We start from the raw sequence: 13,758 nt of genomic DNA, 5'->3' as shown, positions 1-13,758 counted from the left end.
GCCTCCTAACAACTGCACCACTGGCCTCACACACTGCTCAATGCACAACCCCCAATCACTCGCCTACCAACAATCTGCACCAATGACGAGACACATCTCACATTTCTAGCATCACCTCACCCCATTGGAGGAGACAGTGCAGGACATTCTTGGCAGGACTATGGCTGAGCCCTTGGCCAGCGGTGGGACTGAAAGGATACAAGATGCGGATGACCTCGAAAGCTATCCACCTTCTGGCATGCACCTCTTGCTTTCCCGCCCTCATGTCAGCACAACTCCACTCTTGTGCCTTCCTCATTTCACACACCCAAGAAATGCAGCCTGCCCAGCCAGTGGATCAATAAGAAATGCAGCCTGCCCAGCCAGTGGATCAACAAGAAGAGGCAACCTGCCCAGCCAGTGGGGCCACAGGCAGATGATTCCATCTCGGATATCCCGGCCACAGAGGGGCTGTCTGGGATGCATCCTTCTGTCTGATTCCTCCTCTTCTTCCCTCTGCAAGCAGATGCTGTAAATGCGAAATGACAGCATAAAATGCTGGAAAAACTCAGTTGGTCAGGCAGCATTTCGACCTGAGATGTGAACGCTGTTATACTCTCCACAGATGTTGCATGACCTGCTGAGTATTCGCAGCATGTTCTGTCTTCTCAAAATCTTTCATTTGTCATCCAAGCCCTTGCAAGCATCCAGCAGCACTCCCTACACACTTACAAACTTTTCACATCTATTCAGCAAGCCACCACTTCAATAAAATTTTTAAATAACAGTCCAAATCCTTAAATTCAAACTTACCTGAATGATGTGTTTGTCTCTTTAAGAGCTGCAAACATCACCACTGCCTGCTTGCATGGCAGTTTAGCCTGGTGTGCTTAGGACCCAGCACTGAATTCAGCACTAGGGTTGAAGTTCATGTTGGTGATGTTAAGTCGGGCGTTGCATGTTGATTGACATCACCACACGCCATTTATTTTCCAGGGCATTGCGAGCACAATTTGAAGGCTGCCGCGGCAACAGCCACCAGCTGGCGAAAGAGCAGTGACCGCCATTTTATCACCATTTCACGGCGCTGCGGAGTGGCACACAACAGATGAATTTCTCGCCCCTAGGTTTTCGGCTTGTCTAATTAAAACTGGCAGGAAGGATCCTGGCCTTGTGTGGACCTGCAGTTGGGGCAGCCTTCAAAAGGAATATAAATCTTTTAAGGTAAGTATTCCAAGCCTTTAAAGGCCTTTCTTGCATCCTTCTTTTCAGTGGGCACTTAGGCTTTCAAAAGCCTTTGCCCCATAGTAGCATGGTATGATACAGCACTGAAGAAGGCCATTCGGCCCACTGTGCTTGTTCCGGTTCCTTGGTAGAGCTATCCAGTTAGGATCATTTCATTCTTTTTTTAAGCCCCAAGCTTCCTTTATTGGCACCAGAGAGTTGGCCAATAATGATCGTCTGTCTTGCCACGCACAGAGGAAGAGAAGCTGCCCAAGAGGTACTCTGTGCCCGTCACTTGGCACCTATGCCCCTGCATCTGTAGAGAAAGATACCTTCCTTTGGCAGATGTTTCTATTGATGAGGCACCTCTTCCCAAATTAGCCTATTTGAATTCGGGAAAAAAACCCAATATTTTCAGCCTGTAATCCAGGATTCGGGTACTTTTATTGACACAACAGTCTAATCCTGCACTTGTCCCAGCAACTTGAAGCTGAAGTGAGTGGGAGACCCTGCAGCATTGCAGCAACCCAGAGATGGCGCCCTGATGGGCATTAACTCAAGTGAGACATGCGGCTGGAGTTCCCTTAGTCTGCTTCTAAGGGTTCAGGCCGGGACTTCCTCCAGCTGCCCCAATCCCAGTCCAGTTTGCTGCGTTAGGGTTCATTGTGCATTTGTGGTGGGCTCCCGGGCGGTGGTCCCCGGGAAGATGGAGGCAGTGCTGCAGCAGTGGTCCTCGAGGAGCAAGAGGAGATGTTAAAGGGGCCACAGTGCCCTGAAGGCTGGAACAAGTCGTCCATTAAAGGCCTAAACCAAGGCCATCCAGCAGGTAAGGGAGTGGAGGGAGAGAAACCTTTACTGGGCCCTTTCCCTCCATTTAAAACAGTTGAGGCCATTACTACTGCTACCCGGGCCTACTGCCACCTTTCACCGGGAAAGAGGCAGCAAGGGGGCAGACGGGAAGGGAGAATGCTCAGAGTCAGGGGCCCCATCTTCCCCGGTGTGTATTTGTATGCAGCAGGTTGGGGGGGGGCAGGGGAGGGGGGAGGGGCAGCCAGCAGCGGAGAATCATGGTCGGGGAAAGGAGTCAGTGGCAGTCATCGACACCTGAATCCCTGCTCTTTCTGTCAGGATTTGGGGCAGGACATCTTGTTACTACTCACCATTTGGACTCGCACAAAGAATGGGCAAATACCCCAGAACCAGGCACTGCCATCAGGGTGGAAGGTAACTGGGAGGCAAAAAAAACCTGCAATTCGGTTTAGCCACGACTGACTGTCCTTTAAAACTAGCCTGTTTTCAGTCCGCAAAGGTGACCCCTGACCTTCCAGTCGCTTTCCATGTTAATTTTCCATCCCACTCCCACTCGGATCTCTCTGTCCTCGGCCTGCTCCTCTGTTTTCACCCACTTCTGTTCTCAGGTTACTTTGACTTCCCTCCCTCCCTTTATAAACAAATCGGGTGGCAGTATTTTCTCACCCTGATCTGGCCAGTCAATGTTTCGCCATCAGTGGGCACTGCTTACAGACCTTTCCAATCCCTCACTAATGGATGGAGAACCTTTCTCCTTTCACTTAAGAACCCAAACATTAAGGGACACGGTTGACAGGACAGCACAGGTGCAAAGTTACTGGTACAATAAACTCGCTCAGCAGGCCAATGCAGGCCAGTGAGACACAGGAAGCAGGAAATGGTGAACAGCGGGGCTCTGAACTGAAGCTTGCCTCGGCTGGCCAGCCTCTAACTGTGGCTCAAAGCCACCACGGTGACAGCAAGACTGCAGAAGCATCTGGTGAGTGCAGTCGGTTTTTGGATTGTATACATTGGAGCTCCGTGCACAGAAAGCTTCTGTCATCGAGTGTGGACTGGTGCTCAACTGAGCAGGACAGAAACAGAAGACAATGGGGCCAAAATTCAGGGTCCGTCTGAGGCCCGTTTCCGCCGTTTTGTGGCGGCCATGCGACGGAATTGAGTTGGGCCGCCACGACCCAAATTCAGCTCAGGGATTTTTCGGCCTGTCCCCACTTCCGCCCCGCTGCTGCTGACTGCCGCAAGCGCGCCATAAAAGTGCGCACTGCCGCTTTCCCTCACCTCCATTTTAATCCACCCCAAATTCGCTGAAAAAAATCCATGAGCCGCTGAACGGTGCCCGCAACAGCCTTTTCTGTCGGTGCACCTTGTCTGCTCTCTCTCTGCCCTGGCGGTGCGGCGGCGATTAAAGGCAAGGGCCGAATGCCACGACCGGCCATCTTTTTTTTTGCCGGCCAACTTCCATGTCGACGGGACTATTACTCTCTCGGGTTCGGTCGGGCCACCAACAGGCAGCCTGGCACCCCCTCTTGTATGCCAGGCCGCTGGCCCGGCCGAAACCCTCCCTGGTGGCCCAGTGGCCGAATGTAAAAAATCCCCAATTCTCTCCCCTTTAACGGAGGGGAGCGAGCGTGGTGACGCACACGCACAGTGTGACAGCGGCGGAGTCTTGATCCCGCCCCAACTTCCGCCCCTCAGCATGACTTACCGCCGCACTTCCGTCCCCATTATGACCGACTTCCGGTCCAATGTTAAAAACTCTTCTAAGTCCTGAAAATCGATCCGAACGCCGCCTCATCACTCCCGGCGGAAAAACCAGGTAAAAAAATCATTGGTGGGCCAGCTTTCTGGCGTGCCTGAATTTTGGCCCCAATCTATTTTAAAATAGTTCTGCTAAAGCCTCCTGTTGAAAAGGTTAATTCGGACAGATTAAAGCTGCTTCATTGAAGTGGTGGGTCTGGGTATGATGGGACAGGAGGTGTTATAGAAAACGGTGCAATGAACAGTAAGTATAAAGGGCCTTGAGTTGTTGCTCTGAAGACCGGGACAGCGTTGATCGATGTTTGGTCGCCGGGTTGATCGTATTAGTCGTGATTTCTCAGTTAACAGAGTGGGCTGCGTGACGACTGACATCTTCCTTCAGCAAGGCAACTTCAACCCCAATGATGTTTGAAGAGCCAAATGGAAAGACAGAAGAAAGACTTGCATTTCTATAGCGCCTTTCACGACCACCGGACATCTCAAAGTGCTTTACAGCCAATGAAGTAATTTTGGAGTGTAGTCACTGTTGTAATGTAGGCAACACGGCAGCCAATTTGCGCACAGCAAGCTCCCACAAACAGCAATGTGATAATGGCCAGATAATTTGTTTTTGTTATGTTGATTGAGGGATAAATATTGGCCAGGACACCAGGAATAACTCCCCTGCTCATCTTCATGGGATCTTTTATGGAGTTCACAAGAAGCCACAAGCACCTTGTGAAAGACCCGACACAGAAGATCCCTGGATTCGAACTTCTGCGAAGCTTATGAGCCACCCTAAACTGGATGCTCGATGCGCAAATAGAGAAATAAAAACTCTCCTGTGTGCGACTGTGGTCACCCAGAACAGACCATGGAGCATAGAACGACTCAATCCCTATTCGCATATACAAAGCAGGCATCACAGTGATGCACTCCACTACTCCTGACGCAATTACCTGGCTTAACCACCGAAATGGAAAATTATAGTTGTTGCTCTACCTCTACATCAGCCATACGAAAGGCCTGAAATTCGGTTGGCCAGCAGGGAGGGACCTCCAGCTGCCTCCAACACCGGGACCCGGGTCATAACTTTATATCATGATTTTACATCATTTCACATATTTACATAATGTTGAGCATAACAAGAACATGAGTCCCACCACAATAGGGCAGTTACACCAGGAAGAATCGAGGGCAGGGGAGGGACGTAGGAGGGAGGAAGAGGCAGGAACAGGCCCTGAGCAGGATTTAAAGCCTTGCATGTGGTTCAAGGAGCCAGGTCACTGGGAGGAGGCTGGCACATATCAAAGGAGCAATGAAAGGGCCTTGAAACTTTGAAATAAGGCAGAAAAAGGGATGGGATGGTTCAAGAGGTAGTGGGCCCTGTTACTTGGGAGGAGGTAGCAGAGACAATCAAGGGCACATCCGTGAGACCAAGGGCCCCCTCCCCTACAATGTCCAAAGACATTTAATGACCTCGTCAAGACAGCAAGGGTAAGTGCCCCGACAGTCTTCTGGAACCCTCGGAGAATATTCATCACTCTCAGTGTTGAGCTTCAACATCCTTGGGGATTCACAGAACACATATTGCTCCATGTGCAGGCTCATCCCCTATCCATCACATGCACCTCTCCACTTAACATTCCCTCACATCTTGCCATGTAACTTTGCCCTTTGAAGCACACTTCCCCTGTTCAAACACCCAAACTCATCAGTTTATCTCGCTACACACTCTGAATGTAGACCGTCAATCGACGATCTGAGAGTACCGCTGCTAGTTCACATTCATGAATTCTTCAGAAAGCAGCAGGACTCGGGAGCAAGTGGCCCAGGAGGAGGAAGAGGTCATGGCTATCCTGGGGAGCCAATCCATTCGAGCAGTTACAGATGGAGATGTTGGAGCTCCTGAGCCTACCTTCGGTGTGTGACCAAGTTATTACACTGAAAGCTGACTGCGGAGATACGATTTAAACTGTATTGAAACCGCAACCTAAGTTTGTGCAGGTCAACGTGCACTCCTATGTGTCTGTGCACGTTAGTGTGTTCATGTCTGGTCACGAAGACACACTGGAAGCAGTTCAGAGTGCCTGATATCTAGTGTCAAAGGTTGAGCAAATTTGAGCTTTTCAGCCTGGAAAGGAGGCAACTGAGAGATGACTTATGAACATAAGATATATGAGCAGGAGTAGGCCATACGGCCCCTCAAGCCTGCTCCGTCATTCAATTAAGATCATGGCTGACCTTCTACATCCCAGATTTTCCCAGATATTTTTTCTCCCTAAATTGGCCTGGTTTTTAATCTGGTTTTTGCCTCTCCCAGGAGATCACATGGCTCTGGTTGGGGTGTGTGATATATTCACAGAGCACAGCACACACAGCTTCCAACATGGCAGGCAGCTCTCTCTCGGAAGCCTCTGGAATCTGCCTGGTTTTGTTTATTATTAACTATGCAGTTACAGTACACAATACGTTCACATCCACAGTGTGGAGCTACAAACATTACAAGCTTACAGATATTACACTTCTCCCTCCTTAATGAAGAAGTTATTATAACAAACATCATACATAACTTTCACGTTTATACATAACACAGGATATAAACTTTTTTTCATATTTACAAATTTAACTTTACCACTTGTTTTCTGTTTCGAAGAGAATACCTTCGCTTTCGAACAGAACCTTCCAAACATGGTGTCAAATCTAAACTCATTCGAGGCTCATCCTGAGGAACGTTTTCCTCCACGGAATTTCCTTGATTTTCATTTGAACTCACTCTAACTTCAGGCTCTTTGTTTTCCTGACTCGGAGTCAGACTTTCATTCTGATTCTCTCCTGGATTTGTTTCCAGTACATTGGATTTAGGATTTGCTACTGGTGTATCAAAACTATCTGATGAGTCAGAAATAATTGAATCATTCCCACCTTCAAACTCCTTCCATGTCTGTAGGTAAAATATGATCAATATGAACAAACCTAACCTGTCCATTATCAAACATCTTCACCAAATATGTGCGAGGACCACATATCTTCACCACTCTTCCTGGTAACCACTTTAACCATTTATGGTGATGGTTCTTCACTCTCACCTTCTGGTTTAATTTCACACTTCTCTCTTTTACTCTACCTCTATCATGATTCTCTTTCTATCTTAATTGTGTCTCTTCTACAGACTGTGCCAAATTTGGTTTTAACAATGAGAATCTGGTTCGTGGCTGTCATTTGAGAAACAACTCTGCTGGTGTTCTACCAGTAGTTGTATGAGGAGTATTTCGATATGTAATCAAAAAAATTAGCCAATTTGTGATCCAATGACAACTGTCGTTTCCTTGGATTTGGATCTAACATTTGTTTTATGAGGGCATGTTTTCAATTTGTACAATGTGCTCTGCTGCACCATTCGAAGCAGGATGATATTGTGGAACCTTGGTATGTTTCACATCATTTTTGCTCATGAATTGTGCAAATTCTTCTGAACGAAATTGTGGTCCATTATCTAAAACAATCTCTTCAGGGAGGCCAAATGAAGAAAATAATTTTTGTAAACTGTCCAATGTTTTACTTGTTGTTATTTTCCACACTGGAAACACCTCACCCCACTTTGAATGGCTATCAATCACAATGAACAATTGTTGTCCTTCTAACTCAGCAAAATCAATATGTAACTTTTGCCACACCCTGGGAGGCCATTTCCATGGCTGTAATGGTACTGGTGGTGGTTGCTTGCTTACCGATTGACATGTCGTACACTGACTCACGATGTACTCTATATCTTTATCAAGACCTGGCCACCATAAATAACTGCGTGCAAAACTCTTGGTCAAGCAATTCCCAGGTGCTGGTCATGGAGGTCTCCTAATAATTTGGACCTGAATTTATTTGGTATAACCATTCTTGCACCCCACATGATACAATATTTATCAACTGATAATTCATTCCTACGAATGAAGAATGGATGTGTATCTTTATCTGTTACCTGGTTTGGCCATCCATTTGCAATATACTCATACACCTTTGCCATCACTGGGTCACATTTGGTTGCTCTACCAATCTCTTCAGCTGTGACTGGCAGTTCATCAATCTATGAAAAATAAAACACTTCTTCCCTATCGGGTGTAACTTTTGATGGAGAAGGCAATCTAGACATTGCATCAGCATTACTGTGATCAGCTGATTGTCTGTATTCAATATCATAGGTATATGCTGACAAAATCAAAGCCCATCTCTGCATTAGGGCTGCAGCTAATGTTGGAACTGGGGACTTTGGATGGAGGATTGCTGTTAGGGGCTTAAGGTCCATAACAATGGTAAACTTACGACCATACAAGTATTTGTGAAACTTCTTGACCCCAAAAATTAATGCCAAAGCTTCCCTTTCAATTTGCGCATAATTACTCTCACTGGCACTGAGAGTGCGTGAAGCAAAAGCAATTGGTCTCTCCTCCCCACTGCGTGATACATGAGAGATCACTGCCCCAACTCCATATGGAGATGCATCACATGCTAGCTTAATCTCCTTAGATATGTCATAGTGAACTAACATGGTGCTCTCTACCAATTTGCTTTTACACTCCTTGAATGCTGTATCGCATTCTTTTGACCACTTCCAATGGACCTGTTTTTTCAATAGTTCATTCAGTGGATGTAATACTATAGCCAAATTTGGTAGGAACTTCCCATCATAGTTCAAAAGACCCAAGAATAAACGAAGTTCAGTGACATTCCTGGGAGTGGGTGCATTTCCAATTGCATCCAATTTTTCCATGGTTGGATGTAAACCATCTTTGTCTACTCTGTACCCTAAGTACTCCACTGAGTTTTTAAATAACTCACTCTTACAAGCAGACACTTGTACTCTGTGCTTCTCTATCCGTTCGAGGACTTCATTCAATATGTTATTAAGAATTTGCCTATTTGGTGCTGATATTAGTATGTCATCCAAACAACATACTACCCCTTCAATACCTTGCAAAATCTGGTTCATCACCCCTTGGAATATGACAGGGGTGGAAGACACTCCAAACAGTAGCCCATTAAATTGATATAGGCCTAGATGAGTATTTATAGTCAAACATGACTTGGATTCCTCATCTAGTTCAAGCTGTAAGTAGGTATTCGTAAGATCCAGTTTTGAGACGATCTGACCACCTGTTAGTGTTGTGAACAAATCTTCCATATTCGGCAATGTATTGGGGACATTACCCTCTAGAACCTGGTTTACAGTTACTTTATAATCACCACACAATCTTACCTTACCATCAGACTTAGGTACAACAATGGGTGTAGCCCAATTACATCGATCTATCTTACAAATAATGTTCTCAGTCTCTAGTCTTTTGAGTTCTTGCTCAACTTTCTCCTTGAGTACATATGGTACAGAACGTGGCTTGTAGTAAACCGATCTAGCGTCCTTCTGTACCCTGACACTCGCCTTGAAGCCTTGGATCGGACTGCCCGTTTCACAGAACATCTTCGGATACTGCTTGATAACCTCATCCGTTGATGAAAATCTCGCTTCCACACAGAAAATCTTACTCCAATCCAGCTTCAGTGAGTTCAACCAATTTCTTCCGAGCAAGGCAGACTTGTCTCCTTTCACTACTATTAGAGGCAAGTTCTGAAATTGATCTTTAAATTTCACTGGTACGGTGATACGACCTACCACCGGAATGTTCTCTTCCGAGTAGCCTCGCAGCTCTATCTTGGATTTCTCCAGTTGAAAATCACGCAATTTGTCGCGATATAGTGATTCCGGTACTACACTCACGGATGCACCAGTGTAAATTTCCATTGGTATCTTGAATCCCGCAACATCTATGGGGATTTTGATGCTTTCCGAATCGCTGTGCGTTTACCTCGTGCTCCTGATGACATGTAATTCTAACATCTCCTCATCCTGTTGTTGTTCTTCCATGCTATGTAGTCTCTGGGGATTTCTACTCATAGCTTTGAACGCTGGATTCATAGCTTTAAAAACTGGTTAACCCTTCAGTCGGCAAGCCTTCGCAAGATGCCCAGTCTTTCTGCAGAAGAAACACTCTGCCTTCACGTATGGACAACTTTGAGCAATGTGTTGTCCCCGGCACCTATAGCACGACTTCGACGCTCTGTTAGAATTTCCAGTTTCTGAGACTTTGGGCCCCACCGTCTTTTACTTTGAACCTGCAGGTGATTTACCTCGGTTGACTGACGACCGTAATTATTATTTAATTTTCAGGAATATTGTTCGGCCATGCCCATCGACCTCGCTGTCTGACAAGCAATCTCAAAAGTTAAGTCATCCATCGTCAATAACTTCCTTCTGACGGTTTGGGGTTATAGTGCTGCTCCAGCTTCATTAAAATCTCTTTAAGCGTTATGTCCTTTGGCTTGTCAAGCATAAGCAGATTTACAAGGGTTTCGTACAATGCCGGACCCGCCACCGATAAGAAGATCGCTTTCTTACATTCCAATACAGCCCGGGTCTGGATTGCATTGTCTGGAACTTCGATTATGTTATTTGCAGTGAAATACATTTCTATCCGATCCACATATGCTTTAAAATGTTCCTGGTCGTGTTTATATTCCCCCAAATATCCGATTACACTTGCCATTTTAATCTCTAGCTGTTCACACCGTGTGCTGTATTTTACCTCGGATTTTGTAGCTTTTTTCCAAAGACAGAAACTTCTAAAATCTCTCTGGCGGCTGGCTGAATCCTTCACCAACAAAATTTAAGCTTTAAATCATCCGAAAAATCCCATCTCGCCGCCAAATGTGATATATTCCCAGAGCACAAGCACACAGCTTCCAACATGGCAGGCAGCTCTCTCTTGGAAGCCTCCGGAATCTGCCTGGTTCTGTTTATTATTAACTATGCCGTTGCAGTACACAATACGTCCACATCCACAGTGTGGAGATACAAACATTACAAGCTTACAAAATTACAGGGTGGAGTGTAGAATGTTTCAGTATAAGGGGTGTCGCAGTTGTGTGAGGCAGATGGGTTGGGCTGGGTGCTCTTTGCCTTTCCGGCATTGTTCATAGGTTTATATGTAACCTTCAGGGCTGCTAACTGAGGACCGTGCGGCTCTTTGTCGGCTGGCGTGGACACGACGGGTCGAAATGGCCTCCTTCTGCGCTGTAAATTTCTATGTTTCTATGAACTTCACTTTCCCGCCTTATCCCCATATCCCTTGATTCCCTTAGTGCCCAAAAAATGATCAATCTCTGTCCTGAATATACTCATCGACTGAGCATCCACAGCCCTCTGGGACAGAGAATTCCACAGATTCACCACCCTCAGAATGAAGAAATTGCTCCTCATCTCAGCCCTAAATGGCCGACCCCTTATCCTGAGAATGTGAGCCCTGGTTCTAGACTCCCCAGCCAGGGGAAACATTGTAAAGGTATACACGATGGTAAATGTGTGAAAAGGGCAGTTCAAGAAAATTACTCAAACTAAATTTTGAGAGCAGGACGCGGACACGCTAGGCTCAAACTGAGGACTGGTGTCAGAAATATCTTCACACAAAGAGTGATCAATACATGGAAAGGATTCCCAGGGAGAGTAGGAGGGAAAAAAACAGGGAACGTTCAGGAGCAATTGGAAATTACAATGGGGGGCGGGGAATGGAAGAAGTGTAGTTGGATGACTAGTTTTCCGCATTCATAGACACATCTCACAATCAGAGTAATCATAAACATCTGGAAGACTGAATTATGAATCATCCGTAAACAAGCTGAAATTTCTATTGCTCAGAGTACAAAGTAGCCCCATTGGGCTGGGTGTTGTGTATCTGGATATGTTGCTCCCTTTCTCATAGTCTGAGTTACAGATATCTTTGAAAAGGAATGGATCTTGAAAAAAGAGGAAGTGGAATGATAATCCCAAATATTTCTGAGCATTAGTTGCTCAATTTTAAAAGCAGGATTGAAGACTTGCTCGGGTTACAGCAATTTCTGGGTTAACGTGCGGCCTGTTTAGATGGTGAGCGGCATGGGAGAGAGAAACGTGATAACTTTCTTTCGTATTAAAAACCAGATAAATTAAAAGGCTGCATTGTTAAATCTGACTGAACATCTGGCAAGCAAGTTATTCTTGGCTTCCTGAAAAGGTCAGAGTTGAGCACCACAGCTGTACATAATGCCCTGTTCACAAAGCTCTGCTGTTTGCCAATCCGCAAACATTTTTTTTTAAAGTTGAGCCAACCTTTCAATTCTCTATAGTTCTCGGAGTCGTGAAATCGGATGCTCCAGTGGAATTTCAAAGGGGAGGCCATACTGCAGCAAGCTGAGCACCAGGATCCCCATCGTCCTCTGTCCAAGCTACAATCAATACTTCAATTATTCACTTTGGGAATAAGAAACTCATGGCCAGTCCTTCTTGGTTCTTTTAGCTTTTTTTTCCTCCCCCGTTATCCATGCTAGCATTCACTCCCTCTCCTCAGATTGACTTCTGTACTGCCACGTCATTATTGCTGTCTCACTCTGGAGGGCAAGTTGCTCCATTTGCCAGTGATGAACGCCTTTGAACCCTCTAAAGTGCTAATCACGTTCGTAGTGCTGCCCACATGGAGCTTCTGTCTGTTAAACATCCGGGGAGGGTTCTTTGGTTATCTGCCAGTTCACAACAGCTTACCTGGACAAGTGGACTCTTTTCTCCGTGAACTGTCCTTTTCCGTGAACAGGATCCTCGTGGGGTTCGTTCTTAACGACTTCCACCCCCTCGCCCTTGTCGCTCTGCTCATGGCTGTGTTTGCTGATGGTGTACAGCTGTCCTATCCTGTACTGTGACAAGAAAAGAAACGTGATTGTATTAATACCAAATTGTCTGATTCTGGTCTGACTCAGGGGTGGGTTGAATGTGGAATGCCCCACCAGTGGTGGTAGCAGAATCCATTAGCAGCTTTAAAAAGGGAAGTGGATTAAATATTTTGAAACAAATTAAAAGGGTAGAGGAGAAATGGACACTTCTTTCAGAAAGCCGGTGCAGGAATGATGGGCCGAATGATTCTATGACCATAAAGCAATGCGTTTCAGATTGATTTTGCAGCATTGAAATCCTCCAACAATTGGAAGGATCATTGATAGTTTGATAGGAGTCTGACAGGTGGATGTTAGGAGAATAAAAAGGACTTGCATTTCACGACCAAAGTGCTTTACAGCCAATGAAGTATTTTTGAAGTGTAGTCACGCTTGAATTGTAGGAAACCCGGCAGCCGATTTGCAGGCAGCAAGCTCTCACAGAGAGCCACTGGCGAGGCTGCCACTGTGGACCATTTAATTCAATGCTTACTAATAATGACCACAACATCCAATATCAGTGAAAGTTTGTGAATCAGCAACAAGAGAGAGAAAGAAAGGAGAGAGAAAGGAAAGCAAAAGAAAGGAGAGTGAAAAAGAAAGGAGAGGTAGAAAGAAAGGAGAGAGAAAAAAGAAAGCAGAGAGCACAAGAAAGATAGGAGAGAGAAAAAGAAAGGAAAGAGGGAGAAAGCAAGAAAGGAGGGAGAAAGAAAAAGGGAGAGAGAGAAAGGAGAGAGAAAAGAGGGATAGAAAAAGGAGAAAGAAGGAGAGAGAAAGAGAAAGGAGAGAGAAGACAGAGTGGAAAGGAGAGAGAGAGTGAGAAAGGAGAGAGGGAGAAAGCAAAAAAGGGGAGACAGAAAGAAGAGAAAAGAGTGAGAGAGAAAGGAATGAGAGAGAAAGGAGAGATAGAAAAAGGATAGAGAAAGGAGAGAAAGGAGAGAGCAAGAGAGAGAAAGCTCTTGCATTTATAGAGCACTTTTCATGACCTCACGACGTCCCAGAGCTCTTTACAGCCACTGAAAACCAGGTGCGATGTCCAAACTCCGGAATGTTCTGGAATCCGGACACCGGGCTGATCTGTGGCGGGGTCGTCCGGAAATCTGAAAATGTTCCGAAATCCGGACTGCCCCGCCTCGGCCGCCCGACCTCCGGACCTTGCCTCGGCCCGATCCCCGGCGGCCCGACCTCGGCCCGACCCCCAGCCGCCCGACCTCCCCCGACCTC

The 13,758-nt window shown here is 46.1% G+C and overlaps 1 protein-coding gene across 1 annotated transcript in view; it reads right to left on the bottom strand.

The window, feature by feature from the left end:
* Positions 1-13,758, bottom strand: part of LOC139281110 (cytoplasmic phosphatidylinositol transfer protein 1-like) — a 284,745-nt gene that overhangs the window by 133,507 nt on the left and 137,480 nt on the right. The window contains exon 4 of the mRNA XM_070901063.1: positions 12,371-12,519. Coding sequence (XP_070757164.1) covers positions 12,371-12,519 — 149 coding nt within the window. The remainder of the gene's footprint in view (positions 1-12,370; positions 12,520-13,758) is intronic.

The sequence above is a fragment of the Pristiophorus japonicus genome, chromosome 15 (assembly GCF_044704955.1).
Source record: "Pristiophorus japonicus isolate sPriJap1 chromosome 15, sPriJap1.hap1, whole genome shotgun sequence".
NCBI classification, from domain to species: domain Eukaryota; kingdom Metazoa; phylum Chordata; class Chondrichthyes; family Pristiophoridae; genus Pristiophorus; species Pristiophorus japonicus.
This window is presented reverse-complemented; position numbering and strand designations above follow the sequence as displayed.